The 27621-nt window shown below is 34.0% G+C and overlaps 1 protein-coding gene across 1 annotated transcript in view; it reads left to right on the forward strand.

The window, feature by feature from the left end:
- The window catches only part of LOC114324331 (tyrosine-protein phosphatase Lar), a 574734-nt gene that overhangs the window by 387028 nt on the left and 160085 nt on the right, over nucleotides 1-27621 (forward strand). Inside the window, exons 6-8 of the mRNA XM_028272137.2 lie at nucleotides 8627-8727; nucleotides 15697-15889; nucleotides 20389-20676. Of these exons, the coding sequence (XP_028127938.1) occupies nucleotides 8627-8727; nucleotides 15697-15889; nucleotides 20389-20676 (582 nt within the window). The remainder of the gene's footprint in view (nucleotides 1-8626; nucleotides 8728-15696; nucleotides 15890-20388; nucleotides 20677-27621) is intronic.

Genomic DNA, 27621 nt, shown 5'->3' on the forward strand with positions numbered 1-27621 from the left:
TATAGAAAATGTATATACACATCGACGTTCGTTTCAATTTATGTTTTGACTTAATTTGATTGAAAATGAATCGTACCGCATGAGAAAAGTTATAGCGGACGGACTATAGGTATGCTCCAACATTCCACAAAAACAGGAAACAACACCCCAAGAAATAGCGGAGCAAAGAAGTTAAATATTTGGCCCTGAAGTTCAAGACACAATTGCACTCCATTCAAGACCATAATGAAGAAGTAAAAACCGACATAGAGAGCTTTGCGGAGACACTTCAAAGATGCATCAATGTCAAAACTCAAGAAATATGCAATCAAAGAGGCAGAATCGATCATTTTACGAGCAGAAGTAGAGAACTCTCTCAACCAACTAAAAAACAAAAAGACCCCAGGAATAGGTGGCAACACAGCGGAGACTCTAAAAGCAATTGTCGAGTATGACATAGATGTAATATTGGATATGTGCAACATGATATCAATGCTTTAAAGGTACGTATCCATACGTGGGTGCTCCGTGCTTGATGTAGCAGCTCCACATAGTGGATACGTTGCTGCTCGCCACTCGGCACTCACCCTCTTCGATTCAACCGGTTTGCGGTTTATATACAGGGGAGCGCATGCCGTATCCGTTTGAACAACTACACCGAGCACGGAGCACCCATGTATGGATACGTACCTGATAGTACCAGTGCCGCTCTCTTTCGTAGATTACATAAAAAGCTACAGAAGAATTCTACGCGTGTCCTGAACAGAACACAGCACCAATCTGCAATTCTGAAAGAGCTTCATATAAAAGACAGGCTACCGAAAAAAGTAAACCGAGCATACTTACATTACTTCAGCCACATAGCCAGAATAATAGGGATTATGGAAGTATTGGTACTAGAACAAAAAGAAGAAGACCGAAGACCAAGAGAAAGATATCCAACACGATGGTCACCATGTCCTTACAAGGGTTCAAGGAATGAGGAGGAGGACTTTATTACATATATATTGTCTCAGAATTGTCATTATAAGTGAAGCAGAAAAAACATAATATTTTTTTAATTGCTATTTTGGGGACGATTTCCCTGCAGTACTAATTGCTCCACACCATCATCACAGCAAACGTAATATGAAAATATCAGTAGAAAAAACTAAATGTATAGTGATCAGTAAAGAGCCGCGTAGATGCAAATTAGAAATAGACGGCAAAATTGTAGAACAAGTAATGAAATTCAATTACCTAGGAGTAGAGATCACTAGTGACAGGAATAATATATAAGAACAGAGACCACAAGGCAAGCAGCAAGAGTAAGTGGTTGCCTCCGAGAAACCATATGGAGAAACAAATATTTGACCACGGAAAGCAAAATAAAAGTATACAAGACAACAGTAAGACCAATCCTAACATATGCAGCTGAGACAAGGACCGATTAAAGAAAGACGAAACAACAAATTAACAATATCGAAATGAAAGTATTAAGATCAATAACGGGCATATCATTAAGAGACAGACAAAGCAACAGAAGTATACGAGAACAATGCAAAATTCAAAACATTAACAGGCTGATTAAAACAAGAAAGAAAAACTGGAACGAACATATAAACCGAATGGGTTTACATGAGATAGATTAGCGAATATCTGTAAAAACAACAAGCCGTATAGCAGAAGATCCGTTGGAAGGCCGCCGAAAAGGTGGAAAGACAATGTACAGTCAACAACAACTGAAACAGAATAAGAGACGGCCAAACAGGAGTAATCCTAGTCGCACGAAGAGTAAGAAGAAGAAGGGACGATTTCCCGGTTTGAAATCGAAACGTTACATTAAAAATATTTTAAGCTATAATTGTGTTTTTTTTTTTCAAAAAATTTGGTAATTAACAGTTTTCACGTTTTTAAGCTTCTGTATGTATATTTACTGAAATTCTAATAGCTGTATTGGTATTTGTATTATATACAAAGAAACTTTAGCTAAATAGATACATATTACTGCATAATACGTCATACTCATCAAAATACATTAGGTTAACTACTTATCTAAAATATGTGACCTCAGAGAACAACAACGTCAATACCTCGTCATCATTTGCTCATAAACTTGCTGAAATTGCTGTTTATAATGGAGATGACCACCTCCAAGACACTATTGTAGTAAACATTGTTGTGAGGGACCAAGTGCACTAACTGGCTATTTGTGTATTCTCCACCAACTGCTTTTGTATCTCAAGTATTCTCGCCGTACGACATAAGCGTTACGGTTATATTAACTTAAATAGTGCACGGGAAATACAACACTTCTCTACTCCCTTATTAGTAATAAATGTAAAGTGTCTACCTGATACCCTTAGTTGCAGGGATGCTGATATTCTCCATGTTAGCGCATCTTCTAACCGGTATTGATGACATTGTTTCGATAATGAATACTTCTCTCGATATACAAAGCGTTGCACACTAGAGAATATAACAGTTATTGGTTTTAATTTACACTATTCAATAGCACAGTTGTTAAGAATAAGAGAAATCGTAATAAGATGGAGAAATAATACTTTGAAAAACTTTTTTATTTTTAACTGTTTATCTGTGTAGAGGATACAATGCTCGAGTTGTACATTTTTTTACTTTTCTATCTCTTTTTGCTAATTGCAGTTCTTCATATTTTCCCTTTTGGTTTTATTTCGTTCTTACTTCAATTTCAAGTGCAACCAACTTATTCTATTGATTCTTATTGGGTCAATCAACAATAGTATCAGAACTATCAAAATCGTTTAAAAAACTGAGTCGACAAACAAACAAACTTAAAATAGGCTAGACCCAAAAAATTTGGTCTAATAAACAACATTAGAACCACAAAAATGTCAACTAAAATCAACAACATCGAATGCTTAGAATCTTCGCAGAAACTACCATCGACACACATCTCAAGATACAACATTATCAAAAATACAAAGTTCCCGTATGTTTCAGAGAGCATCTTAAGAAAACAAAAATAAACCACGAAGAAACATTCAAGTACCAATTAACATCTACTACGACCTCTGACCTTAAAAAGACAAAATTAACTGACAGAAAAATTATAACATACATACATCCGTACAACAAACGATGTTTAGCATCAGAGTCTCTTACCAAAAAATGTAATCTAAAAAACTGTTTCAGAATTTTTGAAAAATCTAACGTCAAAAAAGGAGATATAGTTAAGCAGTTTTTAGCGATAAAAAATTTACATCAATCTAGATAAAAATTTGCTGAACTTTTCATTGTACTTTATGCCTAACAATTTACAAAAATTCCTTTGTTACGCATAATAAATTTAAACAATTTACACAATTGAAACAAATTCCTTTTACAAAGCAATTAAAGGAAACATATTTACATTACAAATATTTTTAACCCTTCTCCTGGTCATCATCATCATCATCAGCCCATAGTCGTCCACTGCTGAACATAGGCCTCCTCGAAAAACTTCCATTCAGATCTATCCTGCGCTGCTGCAATCCAGTTGGTACAAATCCTCTTTATGTCGTCAGTCCATCTTGTGGGTGGTCTTCCCGGGTTTCGTCTATCCGCTCTCGGTCTCCATTCCAAGATTTTTTTGGTCCACCTATCATCTTTCATTCTAGCGACGTGTCCTGCCCACTTCCATTTAATTTTGGCTATGTGTTTTATTATGTCTTCTACACCACTTCTTCTACGAATTTCTTCGTTTCTTACCCTATCTCTTAACGTTATGCCCAACAATGATCTTTCCATTCTACGTTGCGTCACTTGTAGTTTTCGTGCAGATGTCCTTGTTAGGGTAAGTGTCTCTGCGCCATATGTAAGAACAGGCAGGACACATTGATTAAAGGCTCTTCTTTTTAAGCTGATAGGTATATCACCTTTAAAAATATCACGTAGTCTTCCATATGCTGCCCATCCCAGAGTTATTCTTCTTAGCAGCTCAGCAGTTTGATTGTCTCTGCTAATTTTTACCGTATGTCCAAGGTATATGTAGCTGTCAACAACTTCAATTTCGACGTCTTCTACCTTTAAAGGATGGCTCGGAACTAAATTCGTCATCATTTTGGTCTTTTGGTAATTAATATTTAGACCTACTTTACGTGCTGCATTGCGGAGTTCATTCAACATATCATTGGCAGTTTTTAGGTCATCTGAAATCAGAACAATATCATCTGCGAATCGTAGATGACTGAGCATCTCACCATCGATATTTATTCCTTTATTTTCCCATTCCAGTGATTTCAAAGCATGTTCAAGTACAGTAATGAACAACTTAGGCGACATAGTATCTCCCTGTCGAATACCTCTCCTGATATATATCTTATTGGTAGGACCGTGCAGATTTATAGTTGTTGTAGCATTTCTGTATATATTTTCTATAATATTGGTGTACCTATGATCAATTCGACACTCTTCCAATGCCTTAAGTAGTGCGGGTAATTCGATAGTATCAAACGCTTTATGGAAGTCTATAAACGTTAGAACTAGAGGTCTATTATATTCAATTGATTTTTCAATCAAGACTTTGAGGCACTGTAGGTGGTCATTTGTACCGTAGTTGGGGCGAAAACCAGCCTGTTCTTTTGGTTGGTACAGCTCAAATTTTGCTTCCAATCGATTGGTTATTATTCTGGTGTACAGTTTGTATAAATGGTTGAGTAGAGAAATTGGCCTGTAATTCTCTAGGTTCATGTTGTCACCCTTCTTATGCATAAGAATTGTAATTGAGTTATTCCAAGCTATAGGAATTTTTTGGCTATACAAGCAGAGATTGAAGAGGTCTTGTATTTTTTTCAGAAGAGAAGTTCCGCCAAGTTTTATAGCTTCTGTAACTATTCCATCATCTCCCGGAGCCTTGTTGTTTTTCATTTTTTGGAGTGCATATTGTATCTCATCTTGACTAATTTCTGGAATATCCTCAGATCCCTGGTTTTGTACCGTGTGTCTATTTTCTGGATTTATGACATTGTTAACTTGGTTTGTGTATAATATAGTGTAGAACTCTTCGACTATTCCTAGTATTTTCTGTCTGTCTGTTGTTATCTCACCATTTTTATCCCTAAGCTGGAAAATTTCTTTTCTACTTGTCGTCATTTTTCGTCTCATTACCTTCATGCTCCGGTTTTGCTCTATAGTCTGTACTATTTTTTCATGTTTAAATTTCCTAATATCTCTTCTCACAGCTTTCGATATATCTTTATTGAGTGCCCTAATGGTTTGTGGATCAATGTCCCTTTCACTTTTTAACTGTCTTCTTTCTGTTATTTTGTGTTGTGTTTCTAAAGTGATCTTTTCATCTCGTTTGGTCTTTGGGCAAAAACGTGCTTGTGCCAGTTTAAGTGTATCAACTATTTGTTTGTTCAACTCATCGACATCGTTTGATATTATGGTGTGATCAAGAGTGTTATTAATGTAGTCTCCAAATGCTGTTTCGTCTTGTGGGCGTGTCCAGTGAAAGTATTTCTTTTTTAATATATGGCTTCTATCTAAATGAGTTGGTATCTCAATGGTAGCTCTAACCATCCTATGGTCAGTGTTTGTCGAGAATCTATTAAGAACGGTCACATCTCTAAATATAAATTTTTTATCTGTAATAAAATAATCTATTTCGTTGCGGGTATTGCCGTCTGGGCTCCTCCATGTCCAGCGTCTGTGTAGCTTTTTGTAGAAAAAGCTATTCATTTGATAAAGATTATTCTCTAGTAGAAATGACAAAAGCATTTCACCTCTCTCATTTCTACCCGGACTTCCGAAATTTCCCAGAGATATTTCCGATGCATCTAACTGTGTTCCCATTTTTGCGTTGAAATCACCACCTATGACAGTGTAGTGGGCATTATTCTCTCTTATGGCTTCTAATATATCTTCGTAAAATTGTTCTACCTCTTCGTCACGATGGGTTGATGTTGGTGAATAGACTTGTATGAACTTAACAGTACATTTTTTATTTAACTGTATATTTATATAAATTACTCTCTCAGATATTGCTTTTACTAACACCACATTTTTGGAGAGTTTCTTGTGTATTATGATGCCTACTCCTCCTACAGAGATGTGTTCACTTCCCATATAGTAAAGTAGGTGACCAGAGTTTAGTGTTTCGAGAGACTCTCCTCGTCTTCTTACCTCACTGAGTCCGACTACGTCCCATTTAATGTTCTGTAGTTCGTTTTCTAATTCCAGTAATCTGTCTTCCGACATCAGGGATCTAACGTTAAGCGTTGCAACTTTCATCTTAAATCGCTTTGTGTTTTTCTCAGGTTGTGTCAGAACTTTGTCCCCCCCAGAATCCGTGGGACAGACTGATAGATCAGTGTGAGACTCTGGGTTTTGAACCCTACTCACCTGGGGTAATCTTCCTTTATTATCTGACATTTCATTTTTCGAGGGAAAATGGCAATTTAAAACGCCGCGCTTGCCATGCGTGTTGGCGAGTTTAAGAGGAAATAATAGATAGTGTGAATAAAATAGTGACCCGTCTGCCCTCGGAAACCTAATAGCCATTCGGGGTCGGAAGAAAACAAGAGTTAGCCAAGGGAGGCTGATAGGATAGATCAAAGAACATTTCACTTAAGACCAGTTGGAGAAGAGTGAAATGTGAAGGCCCTCATGACTCGCCAGGTGCGATTCATGAGCGTATGAGTATTTATGCATATTGTGTTCCCGCTCATACATCGGGGTAGTGACTACAGGCTGTATGGCTCGTCCAGCATGCCATAGCATGTACAACTGGGGGCACGATATACTGCGCTGCAAACCTCGTACCCCCCGAAGTCCATGGCCTGACCGAATCCTGGTCAGTTAGAACCAAATAAGTATAACTGTAGTTACTCAAAATTCAAAATCTAAAAATTTAATTTACTGAGTCGAAAGAAATTCAAACAGATTTGCTGATCTAAAATTAAGATAGAAGGATGGAAATGTGGATAGAAAAGACGATAAGGGCTAATCCACACATGGGCATCAAATTTTGTCATTATCCAGTCCACCAACGAGGACAAAGAAGACAAAGTGCCTGACGTTGGAGCGCCAAATTTTATGTAGGAGACCCAAAAGCCTCACGTTGGGCGCCAAATTTTATTTCGCATTAAAAATGACAACACATATAGGAATACTAAGGTCCGTTGCTCAGAATTGGAAGAGATGTGGGGGTGGTTCTTTATATCTTATTAGCTCTGAAATAAACGATAGGTAATGGAAAAGAGAATATCAAGGGAAATAGCTACAAGAGCTAAACTAGCACATAACTGATAGAAAATTTGCTCATAAACTTGCTGAAACTGTTGTTTATAATGGATGTGACCACCTCCAAGACACTATTGTAGTAAACATTGTTGTGAGACACCAAGTGCACTAACTGGCTATTTGTGTATTCTCTACCAACTGCTTTTGTAGCTCCCGTTCACCTCAAGTATTCTTGCCGTACGACTACACCATTTATCATTTCCTGACTTACTTGTGCCGTGGCATATGTACTTATTTTACTTTGTACCACAAGTACAAAACAGGTTGCGCCTTACATTTGGTAAATAACTAATATTTGCTTTTCGTTTAAATTCAATGTTCAAACTGCTGCACCTGACACAGGTGGGTGGCAGCTTTAACATTGAATTTAAGAGAAAAACAATATATTATTTATTTGTCAAATAAACATTTCTTTCTGTTTTCTGACAGCACTAAAATGTATTTTGAATTAAATGAAGTACATACATTCTCCTTTTTGTTTCAATTAATTTCATTCAAAAACATTTTTTTTTTGGCACCCTTTATAAATAATTATATTAAAGTTTATATTGCTGAATATAGAATTAAATAATCTTTCAAATGAACTATCCCACGACCCCTACTCTTATTTAAAAAAAGTAATAGATTACGTCATCATGCTAAGATGTATGACGTCAGTAGTATAATATATGCCAAAAAATTATAATTTAGAAATAAAAATCGATCTGTTTCGGGATTTCTCTCCAAAATCTCCCATTCTCGATAAAATGAATAATTTATTCCAACCTAAACGTCCTCACTATATGTATATTTTTCCACTCGTTTATTTGTTCCGTTTATTAGAAGACTTTCATTGTTTCTTTGAGTTTTTTATTTTCGTTTTGAGTTCTCATGAATTTCTTCTTTGTGACGTTCATTGTTACCAACTTGATATTATTTTGTTTTTGTTAAAATTAAAGCCAGTGAATTTTGTGCCAAATATTATAGGACATACTTACGTTAAACTGAGGACAAAAAATGTTATTAGATTTTTGTTCCAAATAATATTAGCAATGTATTATTTCCTATTCTATAATTTTGACTATTATTTTTAATACCGTTAGAAAACATTGTTTGTGGTCTTCTAATGCATGTTTAAAATTTTTTATGGTGATCTAATTTCATCACTTTTACAATTTAAACTGGGGCAATGTATTTATCTTATTTTTATGCAAATAGATTACTGTTTAACAGATTATGTAAATGTGTGTATTATATTTTTATGTATTCATTCGGATCTACATCCTGGTTCACGTTACAATCTAAAGGGACACCAACAATACCATTCATCTGGGCAATTTTTGGCGGCTCTTTTGCTTTCATTTGGGCTTTTATTTTTTAAACGTATGTTAATATAATAATAGTTTTTTTTTTGTTTTACTTACAGAACCTGGAACTGCCCCTAGAAATGTACAAGTACGACCTCTGAGTTCAAGTACTATGGTTATACAGTGGGATGAGCCTGAGACGCCTAACGGGCAAGTTACGGTGAGTAGTAGAAATAACAAAAACCTAAAACACTAATAATTTAGTTGTAACAAAAAAAATCGAAGTATATTCTGAAAGTAAGTATACGGGGATTATGTAATACAGATAGACAAGGCGAAAACGGCGGGTTCGTTGGGAAAAATACACCCATGAGATTTTTTTGCATAATTACATTCGTGACACATCCCAGAATAAGGTTCAAGAAGTCGTCCACCTGAAAAGTGGGTCAAATTTTTACCAATTTTTTTTAATCAAATTGCAAAAAATCAATGTTTTTGACCCGGACCATTTTTTTGTAGGTTTTTTGGACCAATTTTTCTCTAAAGTTGATCGTTTTCGAGTTATAAGCAATTTAAAATTGAAAAAAACGAAAAATGGCGATTTTCAAAGCTTAATAACTCGGTTAAAAGTTATTATTATGAAAGTCAGAAAGTGACTAAATCAAAGTTTAATCACCCCTACAAGATCCTGAAGAAAGTTGTGTCATTATTTTATTACTAAGCTGTTATTTTTAAGTAATAATAATGAGCGCCATGCACATGGTAGGTGGCCGTAAATGTGAGTGCAAGTAAAATGCACAATTGGACTGCCGGAGTGGCATCTCTCTCGCACTCAGCATTTACGACCGGCTACCACGTTCATGGCGCTCAATATTATTACTTAAAAATAACAGCTTAGTAATAAAATAATGACAAAAATTTCTTCAGGATCTTGTAGGGGGGCATTAAACTTTGATTTATTCGCTTTCTGACTTTCATAATAATAACTTTTAACCGAGTTATTAAGCCTTGAAAATCGCCATTTTTCGTTTTTTTCAAATTTAAATTGCTTATAACTCGAAAACGAGTAACTTTAGAGAAAAATTATAAGAGACCTTTTTTTATCCAGAATGGTTCAAAAAACCTCAAAAAAAATTGTCCGGGCCAAAAATATTGATTTTGCAATTTGATTATAAAAAATTGTTAAGAAAAATTTGGCCCACTTTTCACGTGGGCGACTTCTTGAACCTTATTCTGGGATGTCTCACGAATGTAATTATGCAAAAAAATCTCATGGGAATATTTTTCCCAACGAACCCGCCGTTTTCGCCTTGTCTAAGAGCTTCTTTTTAAAATTCTACTATCTCTGTAGTCCAGTCGTCAGGGATTTGATCTCTAAAACCGAGACGAACAAGCTGAATTTTGCAGTGAATGTCAATATCGAGATCACAAAAAGATGCAAAAAAGTTTGCCACACCTTCACCGATCTTCCCCCCACAAAACCTCCCCTCGTGGGGGAGGGAGAACAGAAAAAATCGATTTACCAAGAATCTGTACGCTGTTGAGGCAAGAAATGTAGCTGAAATATGTAGTTTTGAACAAAAATATTTAGTAGCCCTTTTTGTCTAGAGAACCGTTCTCTTAAGAAACAACGCTTGATGCGACCGACGATTTTGAATGGCAGTTACTCTCACGAAATCATTTGTTTTTTTTTAAATAAAATTTTTATCAACTGGACGGTAAAAATTAGATATCTTTTGATCAGATTGTCGTATCGAAATAAATCAAAAAGCGTTTTAATGGTGAAGAGTGGATTTTTTTTCATGTTATCTCAAATAATCAGTTTCTATAAAGCTGTTAAATAAGTAAACGTTGCGTAATTTTTGTCATTTTTTACGATTCTCATGAGATAGATAAAATCTATTACTTCCATTGACCGGTCACTGTGGAATTTGTATTTTTAGATCTTTATCTTAAAAACCTATAACATGAGATTCCGATTTTGATAATTTAAGTCATTTACAACACTCTAGAAAATGCATGAGATTAGAACTACAATCGGAAAAATGAAAGAATACCCATGAACGATCATATCCAGCACATATTTTGGATTTGCTGCCTTTTTCTATAAATACCAAACGAGAAAGATAGATTATTAAGTGTTGTCTACTAAGCAAAAACATTATCCAAGACATACGCAGTTACATATTTATAATTGACAGAGTGAGACGGCGATACAATTGTTCAACGTAGTTATATTAATTTAGTAGAAAATTTAAACTTACACTTGAATATTTCTGTACTTTAATGTCATTCTTAGAAAAACATTCAACATTAGTAGAGATAATGATTGTATAAACTACTATTCGAGTAATCGTGCTGGTCAACTATAATCTGACAGATTCGATTTCTGTCACTTTGACAGTGAAACTGGGTTAGGTTCGGTAGAGTTTATAAATTTTAATAATCAGTCGTATTTACTTGAATAAACACAGTTATTTTAAGAGCTATTTTGATATTGTATTGTATTCTGTACGCTATGAGCTTGTAGATAGAGGGGATAATTAAAAATTCTCGAGCGCCAGTAGTGAAGTCTGTAAGCGTTTACTGGAAATTTGACATAAATGTCAAAGTGATTAATTTAAAACATTGAAATTAAAAACATTAATAGGAAATAATAGTTGGTCAAAGCTGTGGTGTATATTTTTACCTTAAATATACTTACGTTTTACATACTGAATTTAAGTTTTTTTAATACTTCGTAATATGTAATTATAAATTAATCTAAGCGCCATCTACACGATAATTCTGAAAGTAGTCGAAGTAAGAAATTAATATTTCATTAATAGAACGTTAAAATGATTAGCAACATCTTTAAAAAATCGATTACAATTTAATTACTTTTTTGCAATGTAAATATTAAGCGATAACAATTAAATAATAAATTTAAAAATTAACGGTGAAAGTTGCATTAGTAATCCGCTAGGAGCGACACCAGCGAAGCTCAGAGCGTATACGTCAATAAAATTTGTAAGTAATCAATCATCTGTCAATATGATTAACTTCTGTCTATGAGTTTGCCAAACGTGTACATATTACTCTGACTTTTCAATCATAGTATATGAAATTACCGATTAGTGTATTTTTACGAATGTACATTTATTTGCAGATAATGTCTGGAAAATGATCTGGATACCTAATGATCTGAATTCATTAAGTTTACTTTAATTTTAAATCACTTAATACAGCTGACATAAACGACATTTTTTAAATTCCCGTTACTATTTACATCCACTGACAACTTTAACATGGAGAAATTCATAATATTATTATATTTGCTTACTCATTATTTTTGTATTATTAATATTAATCAAATAATTAATTACGGTAGTAATAGTACCATTTATCACTAATAAATATATATTATCAGAAAAAGAATAACATCACAAAATTTTTTTGACACATTCTTACATAACGAAAAATCGTACGGTGGGATAGTAGTCACATCCGTGTATTTTCAGTATTAACTTAGTTTAGACCACGGTTGTTAGACTTTATTACGGTTGTCTTGTCCGACGGTGGTGGGGAGACTTATATTTTTGACTTTACGTCACAAGAGTTTACATTCCCATATTTTTAAATGATTTTCGATCATTGAATGTGTGTTATTGTATATATATATAGTGGTTTGAAGTTTCAGCAATTCGGTCATGTGAAATAAAAGTCTATTTGTTATTTCTCAATATTTCGTCACACTTTTGTGACTTCTTCAGGAGAAAACTGTAAATTTATTAAGATTAGAAATTAACAAAAGCTAAATATTTAATTACTTACAACTATAAGAGTATTAATTTAGATTTTTTTAACATATAAAAAATCTAAAAAAAAAAAAAAATCTAAAAAAATCTAAATTAATACTCTTATAGTTGTAAGTAATTAAATATTTAGCTTTTGTTAATTTCTAATCTTAATAAATTTACAGTTTTCTCCTGAAGAAGTCACAAAAGTGTGACGAAATATTGAGAAATAACAAATAGACTTTTATTTCACATGACCGAATTGCTGAAACTTCAAACCACTATAACACAGTACGGTCGAAAATATTTGTACAATATATATATATATATATATATATATATATATATATATATATTATTTGTGTTATTATGAAATAATTAGACAAATAGTACACATTTTATCTTATACCGGGTGGTGAATCGTAAAAAGGGCCATAGGAAACTCGATGTAAAATTCTGAATCGTTGAATTCCTGCTTCCCTAATTATTTTACATCAAAAGTCATGAGAGAATACTTGAAGAGAATTAAAATCTGTATTAAAATCAAAAGTTAAAATTGTTCTACGATTTAAATGCATTCCAAAATTTTGAAAAATATGATACATTTGCCACAATAGGTATGCGTGTAAAAGTAAGGCCACACGTTACTATTTAACTGACAGTGCTCACACCATTGACTGAATAAAAAAATCTTTATTATTAATCCTTTCTCCACAACTGAGGGTATCTTATCAACTGTATTGTTTTTAAACAATAGATGATAAAATAAAAATATTGACAGTTTAAAAATGTGAACATTATTGCATTGTGTGTGGCCTAAGTTTGGGCTGAAAACTAAAATGTATTACATTTTTACAAAATTTTGGAATATGTTTAATTACGTAGACCAATTTTAACAGTTATTTCCAATACAGATTTCAATCGTCTACAAATAGTTTCTAATGTCTTTTGATGTACAATAATTATTAGGGAAGCTGGAATTCAACAGTTGAGAATTTTACATTGAGTTAATGCAAAATTTTGACGCATGTCAAAATTCTCAATGTGTTTTAATTGTATTCATTTTTTTCGAATCCTGAGAAAACTGATAAATATTTTTGAAAAATTTAAACTCAGAATGAAAGACTACATTATTACCGAGGGCTGAAAGTCCCTGAAAACTTCTATAATGTTTATTTTAATAAGTTACAGGGCTAAAAATAAAAGAGAAGTGTGATATTTAATTTCAAATATTTCCTTCAATAGAATCTGCTTGTTTATTCTAAGGGGCTTTCCGCCCTCGGTAATAATGTAATCTTGCATCCTGCGTTTAAATTTTTCTAAAATACTTGTGTTTTCTCAGGATTCGAAAAAAATCATATTACGATTCAAATGACAGTAAACTCTCGTGACGTAATCTCACCCTTAATGTTCATTGGTTAGTCGATTTAGGCAACCGTAGTAATGTCTAAGAACCGTGAGTTTAGACTTTGTTTTGACTAGAAATTGTTGATTTGATTCGTATGCATATCATCGATGACGCATGGGTATTCTTTCATTTTTCCGTCTGTAAGTCACAATAATCGAAGATCGAGGGATTAAAACTATTTTATAAAATGAATTTAAAGTTGTAGATAATTTGAAAAACCTTTACTTATTAAAACTAAAACCTAATGCCTTAGTATCTAAAATACAGCACATTCAGAAATAATATAAGTGCTATTGTATCAACTGTAGTTGTCAAATTTAGTTTAAGATCTCTAAAAAAACGATAGTGCTGTATCAATTCAATTTGTAAGGACGGCACCACACTTGACTATGTGTTATTTGCTATCCTCCTTATTCGGCCGCATAGGACGAAGTATCGAGGGTTCATTCGTCAATATTCGTCTGATGCGCACGCATAGCAAATACGCCTATCCGTCCAGTTCACTTCAAATGCGCACTTCAAAGGACAAATATTTGGGCGCGCACAGCGTAGCCGCATAGCGAAGTGTGGTGCCGCCATGAAAGATTTTCCAAATTTTAGTTTGGATGGAAATGTACTATTTTCCGAATATTGTGAAATTTTGCATGCATATTTTTTACCAATCTAATGAGTACATATCCGAACTCTATAACATATTTTGAGACATACCTACTGCAAAATTTCAATACAATAAATTAATTTTTCTACGGCCGTGCTAAAAAAGCCACTTTCACGCACGCATTTCGTTTCCGAAAGTTGCACTTTCCCGCACGGCGTGCGGGAAAGTAAAATACCTTATAATATGGCATTATAATATATTATAATACATGCAATAAACTAATATTTAGATATTATTTACTAATTTATTTCAAATTTATCTTATTGTGTTCATGTTTTAATGAAATTAACGCGATAATTCGATGAAATAAAATTATTTTGACATAATATTTAAAAGTCAGATCAGTAGACAATTACAATGGTTTTGAATCGTCTTCATGGAAACCAATATCTTCGTTGTGGTAACCCATTATATTGAAAGTTTGGTTTTGACAACCTTGTCAAAGAATTAATTTGTGTATTTTCCCTTCTAAATAAAAATTGATATAACTCTATTTTTTGTAGCTGTTTTCCAAACATACGGCCATAGAAAAAATATTGTTCCTAACTCATGCGGAAAGTGTCTTCCCCACACTCGACTGCTTGCCCGAACTCCAAGCAGTCGAGTGCGGGGAAGACACTTTCCGCATGAGTTAGGAACAATATTTTTTCTAGGGCCGGACGTTTGGAAAAAAAGCCACAAAAAATAGAGTTATATCAATTTTTATTTAGGAGTGAAAATACACAAATTAATTCTTTGACAAGGTTGTCAAAACCAAACTTTCAATATGGGTTTACCACGACGACGATATTGGTTTCCATGACGACGATTCAAAACCATTGTAATTGTCTACTGATCTGACTTTTAAATATTATGTCAAAATAATATTATTTCATCGAATTATCGCGCTAATTTCATTAAAACATGAACACAATAAGATGCATTTGAAATAAATTAGTAAATAATATCTAAATATTAGTTTATTGCATGTATTTTAATATATTATAATGCCATATTACAAGGTATTTTACTTTCCCGCACGCCGTGCGGGAAAATTTACTTTCACGCACGCCGTGCGGGAAAATTTACTTTCACGCACGCCGTGCGGGAAAGTGCAACTTTCGGAAACGAAATGCGTTCGTGAAAGTGGCTCTATTAGCACGGCCGTAGAAAAATATCTATTTCCGTATTTGATAAGTCCCTATTTACTTACATTTTGGACGTCCGGTCCGTCGTAAATAACTTGGAGAAATTTATTCATGTACTGTCGTTCTAATAATCTCATTTAATATTTGTTAATTTGTCCAATACTTTATATTGTTTGTGTGTTTAATTATCTTCTATATTAATCTGATCAAATGTATGTAGGGCTACAAAGTATATTACACAACAAATGCTCAACAACCCATGGCTCAGTGGGAATCCCAAGTAGTGGACAATAACCAGTTGACTACTATCAGTGAGTTAACTCCTCATACTATCTATACGATTCGTGTCCAGGCCTATACCTCAGTTGGTCCCGGACCCTTGAGCGCACCAGTTCACGTCAAGACCCAGCAAGGTTTGTACAAAACACTAAGTTTTGGTCAAGCGTCCAAGGCGCAACTGGTTTAGAACCACGGTCTGAAACAGATTGCACTCGCAACTATTTTGTTATCTCGGCAGCGTAAAAGTACGGGGATTCGCCCAAGAGGCGATCCGCCTTAAAGTGGTGACCGTTATTTTAAAACATTTGCGTCCTAGGCGCTGGACCTTCGTTTTTAAGTAAAATTACTCCTAAAAGTTAATTTTTTACATACAGTACTGTGCGAATTAATGTGAACAAACATAATTAATTTGTAAATATGATTTATTTAGGCCAAAGGTAAATTTAAGTACACTTACACGCGATTTTTTCATTAATTAGTATTTAATATGTCCCCCTTTTACTTTTATGACTTCCTGGAGTCTTCTAGGCATGGAATCCACAAGTTTTTTGCAAAATGTTTGTGATTGCTTCATCTCTAAACCACACCTTAATCACTGCTTCCACCAGTTTTGTTTTTGTCTTACAGTCAAACTTTTGCAGTTTAGCCTTACATATTGCTCACAAATGTTCAATAGGATTAGGGTCAGGTGAATTCCCACGCCAATCAAGAAGGGTAATATTATTATCCTTGAAGTATTTCATCATAAACTTCGATACATGGCACGGAGCTGAATCTTGTTGAAAAATTGCAGTCCCTTCGGCATGTACTTTGTCAAGCTCTATAGCTAAGCGTTGCCCTAGCATGGCTTTGTACTTTTCACTGTTCATCATACCTTCAATAGGAATAAGAGTGCCAGTTCCTGAGTATGAACAACAGCCCCAGAACATTTTTTTGGTGGGATGTTTAACTGTTTGGTTAATATGGCTAGCTGAAAGTGACTCATTGGCTGCCTTTCGTACGAATTTTGATCGCTTGCCCTGCACTAGGAAGTGGGTCTCATCAGAAAATAACAATTTTTCCAATCTTCTGCACTCCAATGAGCGTATTTTTTGGCCCAATTTAGTATTTTTTTCATCACAGGCGCTGTCAGAAGTTGTTTCTTCTGCGGTCTCACGGCTCTTCTCCCTCCTTCTAAGAGACGTCTGCGTACCGTTGAGTCGTGAATTTTTGTGCCAACTTATGAAAACTGAATTTCGATTTCTGTTCACATTAATTCGCACAATACTGTAAATATTTAATTTGAATAAAAACTAGATTTTTTATTAAATCATAAAAATATACAAAATCAAAATGAAAAAAAAAATAAGAGTTCACTAGACTACGTGGAACTCTTCTCACGCTTACGTGTAACGTAGATATTGACGTCACTTGACGTGTGTGTATGTGTTTATGAGTTAACTTCTATGATCTTCTAAACACTTCCTCTATGCTGACGATCTTGCAATATGTGCTCAAGGAATGTTTTGAAGAAATAGAAATCAAACTCGAAACGGCTTTTAAACACAATTACTGCGTACTACTTGCAGAATTTTCTTAGACCCAATCCTTCTAAAAGGTACGGTTTTACTGGAGCGTCTGTTGCGTTCATCGCTGAGCGAAGATCGCGGTGTACTGCTTTTGTGGTCTATTACGGCGCCGCTTTTACTGAAACTGAAGTTCTTGTCGCTGGGGCCGCTAGCGCGGATCGTTGTCGATTAGTTATCGACTGGTCCGAGATTTTGAAAGTATTTTATTTGAGAGATTTTTAGCAGTTTGTGAAGTAAAGCTTGTTTTTATAATAATGTCTCATTTACATCATCTAATAAATGTATCCTTCTTCTTGTCTTCTTTTAAAAATTGTATGTTTCTCTAATCTTGGAGCACTTGACATTTCTAACATTTCTTCGTCCTCTATTTCTTCTGCTAGCAGATATTTTAACAATAATTGCTTTCTTTTAATAATAATATTAATAATTAAAAAAGACTTGTTTTTGTAAATTATTATACTAAAAATTTTTCGGCTCAGGCAGATATTATTTTAGATTGTTTGGATCGTTCGAAGCAAAAAAGGTCCTATGTAATTTTTCTCTTAAGTTGGTCGTTTTCGAGTTATAAACAATACAACACTAAAAAAAAGAACGAAAAATGACGACTTTCAAGGGTCAAAAACGCAAGAAAAAAAATATTTTTGTAGTCATCATATACCTTATTTCAAGTTCAAACCTTCTTTTATCTCGAATACCACTAAAGCAACTGAAATCGAGAAAAAGCTTCCTTGCTTTCCAAATTCAATGGACCCGCAAATCTCTAGATTTTAAAACGTGAAAAACTATGAATAGAATAAAAACAAGGGTCACTCCAGCAAAATCAAACATGACAAAATGGGTTGAAACAAATCAAGATGCTGTAAACTGTGACTGTGGCGAATTGGAAAATCGGGAACATCTTCTACATGAAAAAACTGTCCCCTTCTGTGTACCCTCGAAGATTTGTGGCTCGCCAACAAAGATGGAACCAATGTAGCGCGATATTGGGCCGAAATTTTATGAATGACATGTCCGGACACGACAAAGTAAAGTAATGGTTAACTAGATGTGTGTTTAGTTCACATTGCTAATTCTTACAATTTGACATATTTTAATATCAATAATGCGTGATTTGTGGATGTGATTCATGATATTGTCGAAACGTATTATATACCTATACTATATTTACAATCAAGATGCATTAGAAATAAACAAACCAAGACACGTTAAATGCTACTAGGAGCACTCCCGAATCATGATTTACAATGTATATAGGGTGAGGCAGATAACTGGCCCATTAGAAATATCTCGAGAACTAAAGGCAACAGAATCATGAAAATTTGAATAAAGGGGTTTTGAAGGATGATCTATTAAACGAAAATATTTTCATCTCTGCAACTTCCGGTTATACCGGAAGTTGCTTATAATTTCGTTTTTTTAAATGGGACACTCTGAACATTTTTACATTTTTGGATTCTCCTCAATATCTTCTTTCTTAAAATATAAGGTTTTGTAATATTATACAGGGTATTTTAAGAGATATTTATGTTTTTTTTATTAATTTCGTAGCGAAATTCACACCCTGTAGAATTGTAATAGTTTGACATTAAAAACTATGCTTACGTTCAAGTGATTTTTAATATATATCCTATTCCACGAACATACGCCTATTTTGGATTACTTCGCCAACGAATATTTTACTGTGCAAAATAAGAAGAACGAAAGTAAATTTCAAAATACAGTGTTGTTTATTGGAATAATTATTAGCGCCATTTACTTTCGTACTTCTTATGTTGCACAGTAAAATATTCGTTGTCGAAGTAATCCAAAACAGGCGTATGTTCGTGGAATGGCCCATAGTCTATTATTATTGTTAAGAATCATTAGTATAGCTAATTTTGAAATTTTAGTATACAGGGTTGGTCGAAACTCGGAATGAATATTTTCTGAGTTTTCTTAAATGGAACACCCTGTATTTTAGTATTGAAATGAAATCATATTTCATAGTACTTTTTTATTTTATAAGTATTCCCTATACCTAACTGCTTTAATTTGTGAGTTATTGGTGATTCAAGCTAAAATTGCAACAAAAAATACGTAAAATTTTATTAGGTTGGCCGTGAAAATATTCAATCACAAATAATTTTTCAGAAATAAATACAAATTAATCCAAACTGATCCTTAAAATTACCAATAAAGGTTTAGCTATCAAAATACCTACGTAGTTAAGATTGTTGGTGCGGTTAACAATTAGGCACAAATTAAAGCAGTTAGGTATAGGGAATGCTTAAGAAATAACAAAGTACCATAAAATATCATTTCATTGCAATACTAAAATACAGGGTGTTCCATTTAAGAAAACTCGGGAAATACTCATTCCGAGTTTCGACCAACCCTGTATACTAAAATTAAAAATTTAGCTATACTAATGATTCTTAACAATAGTAGACTATATTAAAAATCATTTGAACGTAAGTAGAGTTTTAGATGTCAAACTACTACAATTCTACAGGGTGTGAATATTGCTACGAAATTAATAAAAAAACGTAATTATCTTTTAAAATACCCTGTATAACATTACAAAACCTCATATTTTAAGAAAGAAGACATCGAAGAGAATCCAAAAATGTAAAAATATACAGGGTGTCTCATTTAAAAAAACGAAGTTATAAGCAACTTCCGGTATAACCGGAAGTATCAGATAGATGAAAATATTTTGATTAAACAGGTGACACTGTAAAACCCCCTAATTCAAATTTTCATGATTATGTTGCCTTTAGTTCTCGAGATATTTCTAATAGGCCCTTTATTTGCCTCACCCTGTATACATTGTTAATCCCAAATCATGATTTCCAAAGTTTATACATTGTAAATTATGATTCGGGAATGCTCCTAGTAATATTTAATGTGTCTTGGTTTGTTTATTTCTACTGCATCCTGAATGTAAATTTAGTATAATTAAAAGTTACTAGATTTTGTTAATTTTGTATATTTTTATGATTCAAATAGATCATTATTTTATATGCCTGGTGGCACTTCTCTTACTAGAATTGCAGCTTTATATTAATTTTTATGCAACAATATAGGTGTTCCAAGCCAACCAAGCAACCTCCGTACCTCGGACATCGGCGAAACATCAGTCGTTCTTCAATGGACGAAACCCAGTCATTCCGGAGAAAACATAGTTAGCTATGAGCTGTATTGGAACGACACTTACGCCAAGGAAAAGCACCACCGGCGTATACCGATCTCGGAATCTTACACTCTATCAGGTCTATATCCGAACACACTGTATTATGTGTGGTTGGCAGCTCGCTCCCAAAGAGGAGAGGGGGCGACCACCCCTCCTATACCCGTGAGAACGAAACAATATGGTAAGACCTTAGGAAGTGACAATAACTCGCATACATCTTTAAATAGAAATAGACTCTATCTAGAAATAACTTATGATAATATGTATATATTATGTATGTGTTATATTCGATGACATCCCAAATCTCATTTAGGCGTTTTTTAGAGAGTTACAAGTTTCCTAATATTTGCTATACCTATATTTTAATTTGCGTGTTATTGTATACATATATTATCTGAAGTTACTTACTGATAGAGTCATTGTTTATTGATTTAATCCCTTCTAATAACGATTTCTTGTGTGTAGTAGTTGTTGTCATTTGATAAGAAACAATGGAAAATGGTATAATATTTTTTTCAAAATTTCTCGTTTCTTAAATCAGTTGAAAGCAAGTGAAAAATGGTTCGCGAGGTTTTTTCACAGAAGTATATAATAGTATATTATTCAACAAGCCAGTGATACTATTATTTTTATGTATAAAATCTAGCATAAAGAACAAAGATATATTTTTTAGCTAAAATATGACAGCAAAACATTTTCAGGAGAAGACTTTTTTATATATTCCTTTGTACTTCGTGAGGGACTTTTCTGTCAGCAGATTTCTTAAAATACTTTGTGCTGCTTGCAAAGTTCCTGCAGTAATTCCGGTATCATTTTCTTTACGTAGTTTCTTTCTTGTTTTTATAAATCAGTGACTTTACCCGTTGTGTTGCTTGTGACAGACTTAAATTATAATTATTACTCATGAAAATGGGCCAGTACGCTCTATCTAATATACCTGTTATATAACACAGTAACAAGTTCATTTTCGAACACCCAACAATCTTCCCATTAGATAAAATTAAGCGAAGCAACGATAAAGTTGCAACTAGAAAGATAAAATTAAGCTACTAAATCTTTGTATATCGAATTATCCTCTGCAACTCGTCTCCAAAGTGGGCACGTTGTAACGGTTAGCTCTGTTAAACACCAGACTCAGTAAAAAACACGTTTAATTTAAATAAAAAAGTATTCTGAATAATTAAATAAAAACTAAAATTAACTGCTCAAACTGCAACTAGCTGTGCAACAAACATAAAATATCCATCCCGGCAGAGGTTTCGTTTGATGATGCCACGACCCACTATTTATACCTGCGAATAATAAATATGGTTAATGTGATGAGAATTGAAACAAAAATAAGATGTTAGTAAATATACACACGCGCCAAGAAGAAAGAACAACCAGTACTTGTTCCGAGTTAGAGAATCAATAGAGATCAATACTCGATCCGGTAAGGAACTGGAAAGCGACTAATCAATACTTGGTCGCTGCAGTAGGACGGTTTGGTCTTAAATCAACACTTTAAGACCCAGTTTGGAAACTGTCACTAAATCAACACTTTAGCAGAAGCGTCTATCCTTCAGTCAATACCCTAGGGCCAGTGGAGTTGTTACCAGATCAACACTCTGACATAACTCTCCTTCTGTTGTAGCGAAACTCGTTTTATATCGTTGCCGGTGATCCATCTCCTAGCGCGTATCGATGGAGGTAAAACTAAGGTGGTAGTGCGTATGCACGGAGCGGTAGTACGTCGGCATGTAATGTAAAAGCCGTGCAGCGTAATCTACACACACCTCAAATTGTGACTTGGGTAACAACAACTTTTGTTTAACAGATTTTAAAACATTGTAAGATAATAAAATACAGTTAGTAACCATCGATTTTAAAAAAATATGTACTTCAAGACTTTGTAGATAATCTTTTTTACGAAATCTCTTCTGAAATTCATTTCTGAATCGAATCATAGTTCATGGATTTTTAGAGTTAGTAACCTCTAAATACTGGTAAATATTAACATGGATAGAATAAGGAGACAGCTAGAGATACTTAACCTAACCTAAGAATAATATGAAACGACTTGACGAAATATGAAGAGATAAACCTTGAAAGTGGTGGTATAAAAAGAGCGTCTTGAGAAAATACGTTATATGTGGCCACTATACATACTTACACACACACATACACTTGGTACCAACATAAACAGCCAATGGGACCACTCCATGGAAATAAAACAACGTATAGGAAAAGCAAGATCAGCGTTAGTAACAATGAAGTCTCTTTTCAGAAGTACCACTTCTTGTACCAACCTGATTGTACCAAAAGCTTTATCATCAGATGCTACATATTATTTTACGTTATTATACGGAGTAGGGGCCTGGACACTTCCTAAAGCTTCTTTAAGAAAACAGGGCAAGATATTTGGAAAGAGAGGACCAGGGAGAAAACGAATATCTTGGCTTCAAAACCTGAGAAAGTGGTTCAATACATCTATAACCAGACTATTCCGAATAGCAGCAAGCAAAGTTAGAATAGCCATGCTGATCGCCAACATCCTGAACGAATAGGCTGCGTAAGAAGAAGTGGCCACTATTACTTGAATTCAATATTTTAGTCGTTTGGTTTGAGCAATGATTTTCTTGCCAAAAAAGCAACTAGGTTATTTCTGATAGGATTAAGAGCTTTCCTATTTGTTTTTTGTTTTGAAAAATTTTGGAGAAGAATTTGATAAGATAAGCTATTCGTAAATACGAATTTTTTGGGTAACAGTTGGTCCAGGTGTCGATAAGATTGCTATAAACAAAAAATTTGCAAAATTACACAAAAGCAATTTTTAGTAAAACAAAACATTTTTTGTATTTTTAGGGTCATTCTAATGGTAGGGGAGCAAAGTATGCTAAATGTGCAGTCACTCGAGCACTTTGGGGACCTATTGGGTTGTGAAGACTAGGTCCTAAAACCCAAAAAAGTTAAGTAAAGTTTTCCATTTTGGTGGGGACTTTCCATTTTTAATTTAATTTTCCATTTACAACAATCGTTTTTTAGATTATAGCGCCATCTATCCATAATTCGAAAAAATGTCTCGAATAAAGGTTACTTATTTTTACGTAAGGAATCCAAATATGCAATAAAAACTAGGGGCTCTCATTTAAGATTTTAAAGTACTCCCCACCCCACCTCCGTGGAGGATCGTGTTTGGTACCATTCGATAGATTTTTCAAAAATATTGAATAAGTGTATTTTTCAGTTTTTCGATCTGATGTTCATTTCGCGAAATATCGCGGGATTCGTAATTAAAATTTAAAATTTACCCCTCACCACTCTCCGTGGGAAGTCGTGTTTGGTATCATTCGATAGATTTTTGAAAAATATTGAGCACTTATTTTTTAAAAGATTAAGTTTTCACTCTAATGGCATATAACATATCCCACCAGAATGAAAACAATGGGAACCTTCTCTGGTTACACCTCCGAGGCTTCTACAATTTGCAAGCCATACGGATGCTGAGACTAAGGAAGATGAGGGAATTCTACAATTTACAATTCACGTCACATCTGCTCAGCGCGGTAAAGTTCCAACGAGACTGGTTCCCTTCATACTCCACACAGAGTAAATGTAAATCAAAAATGAATAACCATTTTCAATTTCGTTGCAAAACGAAAATGGTTATTCATTTTTGACTTATTTTTTAGTTTTTCGATCTGTCATTCATTTTACGCTTTTTTCTTGTGAAACTTTGGTACTCACCCATTTCCCTACTCCCCGCTCAAATCGTCAGATTTTTTAAATGTACACTGTTTTACATGTACTTAACTTAACCTATCTTAATCTGACAATTTGGAGTTTTTCTAAGGATAGATTTTTATTCGGTCCCCCTTAACAAACTCCCCTGCATTTAGAGCCAATATATGGTAGAAGTACATTTTCAGGGTACAAGGTTTCTCCCCATGTAATAATCTGACGCGCTCGAGTAACTGCAAAAATCCCCGCTTGGGCTCCCTTACCATACGTAAAAAATGTACTTACTTGTGGAAAAGATTTTTCGTAGGATGCATAGTATTCGAGATAAACGCGGTTGAACTTTCAAAAAATCGAAAAATTTCAATTTTTGAACCCGAATATCTTATGATTAAAAAATAAAATAGTAATTCTGCTTGCAGCGTTTGAAAGTTCAAGTCAAATTATACCGGTTTTGATATTTACATTGCTAAAAATTAATTTATTTTATTGTTAAACAAAACTATAAACAAATAGTGTTTGAGTGATGTTTTCAGTGCGTCTCTCATTTAAAATCGAACGGGTAGGTACAAGTGCAAGCGCCTGCAAACAGGCAATTTCTACATAGCATGCATAGCGGACATGCGTTAAAACGCTCAAACACTATTTGAATATAGCTTTGTTTAACAATAAAATAATTATTTTTTAGCAGTGCAAATAATCAAAACCGGTATATTTGACTTGAAATTTCAAATCTGCAAGCACAATTGCTATTTTATTTTTTAATCAAAAGTTATTCGGGTTCAAAAATTGCAATTTTTCGATTTTTTGAAAGTTCAGCCGCGTTTATCTCGAAAACTACGAAAAAACTTGTAAGAACATGTTTTACTTAGAGTAGCCCAAAAAATACAAAAAAATGTGTTGTTTTGCGAAAAATGGTTTTTGTGTAATTTTGCAAGTTTTCTGTTTATAACAATCTTATCGACATCCGGACCAACTATTACCCAAAAAATTCGTGTTCTACGGGTCAAAATACATAAAAAAAAACTTGGGTAAGTCCATCTAAATAAAGGAGGCCGTTGTACCCCCCTTGGCGACAGCACTATCTGTATAGGGCACACGAAAATTCCAAATACTTCTGCTGGAATCGCTCCGTATAAAGTTTACTTTAAATTTTGTCTTTACGAGCTCTAAAAGCATGGGGAGACTGTAAATGAAAGAGGAGAGTAATTAAGGAATTAGGATCTTTACACTCCGGATTGTTAAATAAGTGACTGTTATTCACGAGAAACACTTTCGAATGCATAAAAAAGTACATAAACCTAACTAGTCCCTTAGAACAAAACAATCCCGTCCCTCAAACGTTTACCGGCCGAAAACATAGCCAACTTTGTTAAAACTTCACAGTTGTCCATCTTAATGAACATTTATTCACTATCTCTGAGCCATAAACCGTTAGGGATTCCATTAAACGAAGCAATAAAGTTCCAGAGGTTTATGGCTTAAATCAAAACGTCGGGATGTCTTCGTTATTTGTTGTGTAAATAACGTAAACCTTTCCATTGCATGTTTGAGTTGGCTAATGAAATTGACGTTGACTTGACTTCGGATATCGTCTGCATGCAAAAACGTTGTTTGCCGTGATGAACGCATTAAAACTTCGGACGGTGTCTTAAAATTATGACAAACAGCAGGAATCGATGGAGGAAAAGTCGATAGAGTTGCTTCGAATAACTTTTAACAGGGTGATACAGAATAGTCCCCAATACACCGTCCTTTTTTTTTAATTATTACAAGTCTTCAAAATGATTTTAACTGCTTTTTTTGAACATCTACCACTTTCTAAAGTTTTCAGAGTGCAGGTTAAACGCTTTCCCGCACGCAGACAGCTAAATATGTAGCTCTAGCGCGGTTATGTTTTGTTATTTCAAAACGATAATTTTTAATTTTAATCAAAAGATCATACCGCCGGTCCGGAATAAGAATGACGTAACTGCAAAAAGCCAAATTTCTCAGGAGAGCAAAAAAACGATTTTTTAATATTTAAAATAGGGATTAAATGGGAGTAATCGTCCAGGAGCATCAGCATGTCGTTTATTGTTACAATGATGGCTTTTATTTTTATCCTTAATGGTTCGAATTTCATTATCTTAATTTAATCCCCCCCATTTCAACCCTTTTTACAGTTGCGTCATTCTTCATCTAAAAAATTTTAAATATTTAAAATAGTGATTAAATAAACAGTAACCGTCTGCAGCACCGGTATGATGTTAATTCTTACAATTATGGCTTTTAGTTTCATCCCCATTGGTTCGAATTTCATTATCTCAATTTAATCCTCCATTCTCAACCCTCTCTACAGTTGCGTCATTCTTGATCTGAAAATTTTTCTGTACAAAAAACTATTTTTAAGTATTTATTATGCCGTTTATTCTTACAGCGCTGGCTCTTATTTTCATCCCTATTTACAGTTGCGTCATTCTTCATCTGAAACAAGGTCTAAAATGGTGCGTATTTCAATAACGACGCAACTACTCTGTGGTGGCTGAGCACATAGTTACAGTTCTGTCGCTTTTGTATCATCTGTATACAGTACCTATTTTAGAAGTTAATTACGCAATAAACAGGAATTTACAAAAGTTGCAGTTATGTCATTCTTATTCCGGACCGGCGATACGTGAAAATAAAATAAATTATTTTTGTCGGACAAAAAAGAGGGACGATCGCCGAGTCCGACACCCGCAAGATGTCATTCTAGCTCGGTACAGGCTTGTTATTACAAAACTCTTAATTTTCAATTGAAAGTACATACTTATATTAATTACAAAAGATTGTTGATCTCTTATTCGATAAATTTACAGCCTCGTTTCTGTAGTCCGACAACGTAAATATGTTAATTATGGCGGGTTGTGTTTCGCGATTACAAAAGTCATAATTTTAGTTTATTTAACTTTAAAATACTATGTGTCCGACAAAAAAAAACTACGTGTCCGACAAAAAAAATAACGTAAAGTTATAAAAACGAAAAAAAAGTAGTATTTTTTATTTTGACAACGAAACCCGATTTGGACTTCGAAACGCTAATAAAATCATGTTTTGGTAAAATTGTGGCTTATTTCCCGTTAAAAGTAATTTATTATAAAAATGCCACAAGAAAATAGCTTCAGAACAACATTATAAAAACGAAATTCTTTATTTTTTCTTATTTTTGAATTTGGTACCATAGCGCGCAACACGGAGAAGTTTGCAATCATTCTCTTTGCCATTATCCCTATGCGGAGTCGGCTTTCCTAATTGCATTTCTCCATGAAGTTTCCATCTTGGCTCATATCAACATCAATCTCCTTTACCGACATGTCCTGCCTAAGCGTATCCCCCCAGGTATTCTTTAGTCTTCCTCTTCTGCTTCTTGCAGTTTAGTAATTCTTCG

This window comes from Diabrotica virgifera, chromosome 5 (assembly GCF_917563875.1).
Source record: "Diabrotica virgifera virgifera chromosome 5, PGI_DIABVI_V3a".
NCBI classification, from domain to species: Eukaryota; Metazoa; Arthropoda; class Insecta; order Coleoptera; family Chrysomelidae; genus Diabrotica; species Diabrotica virgifera.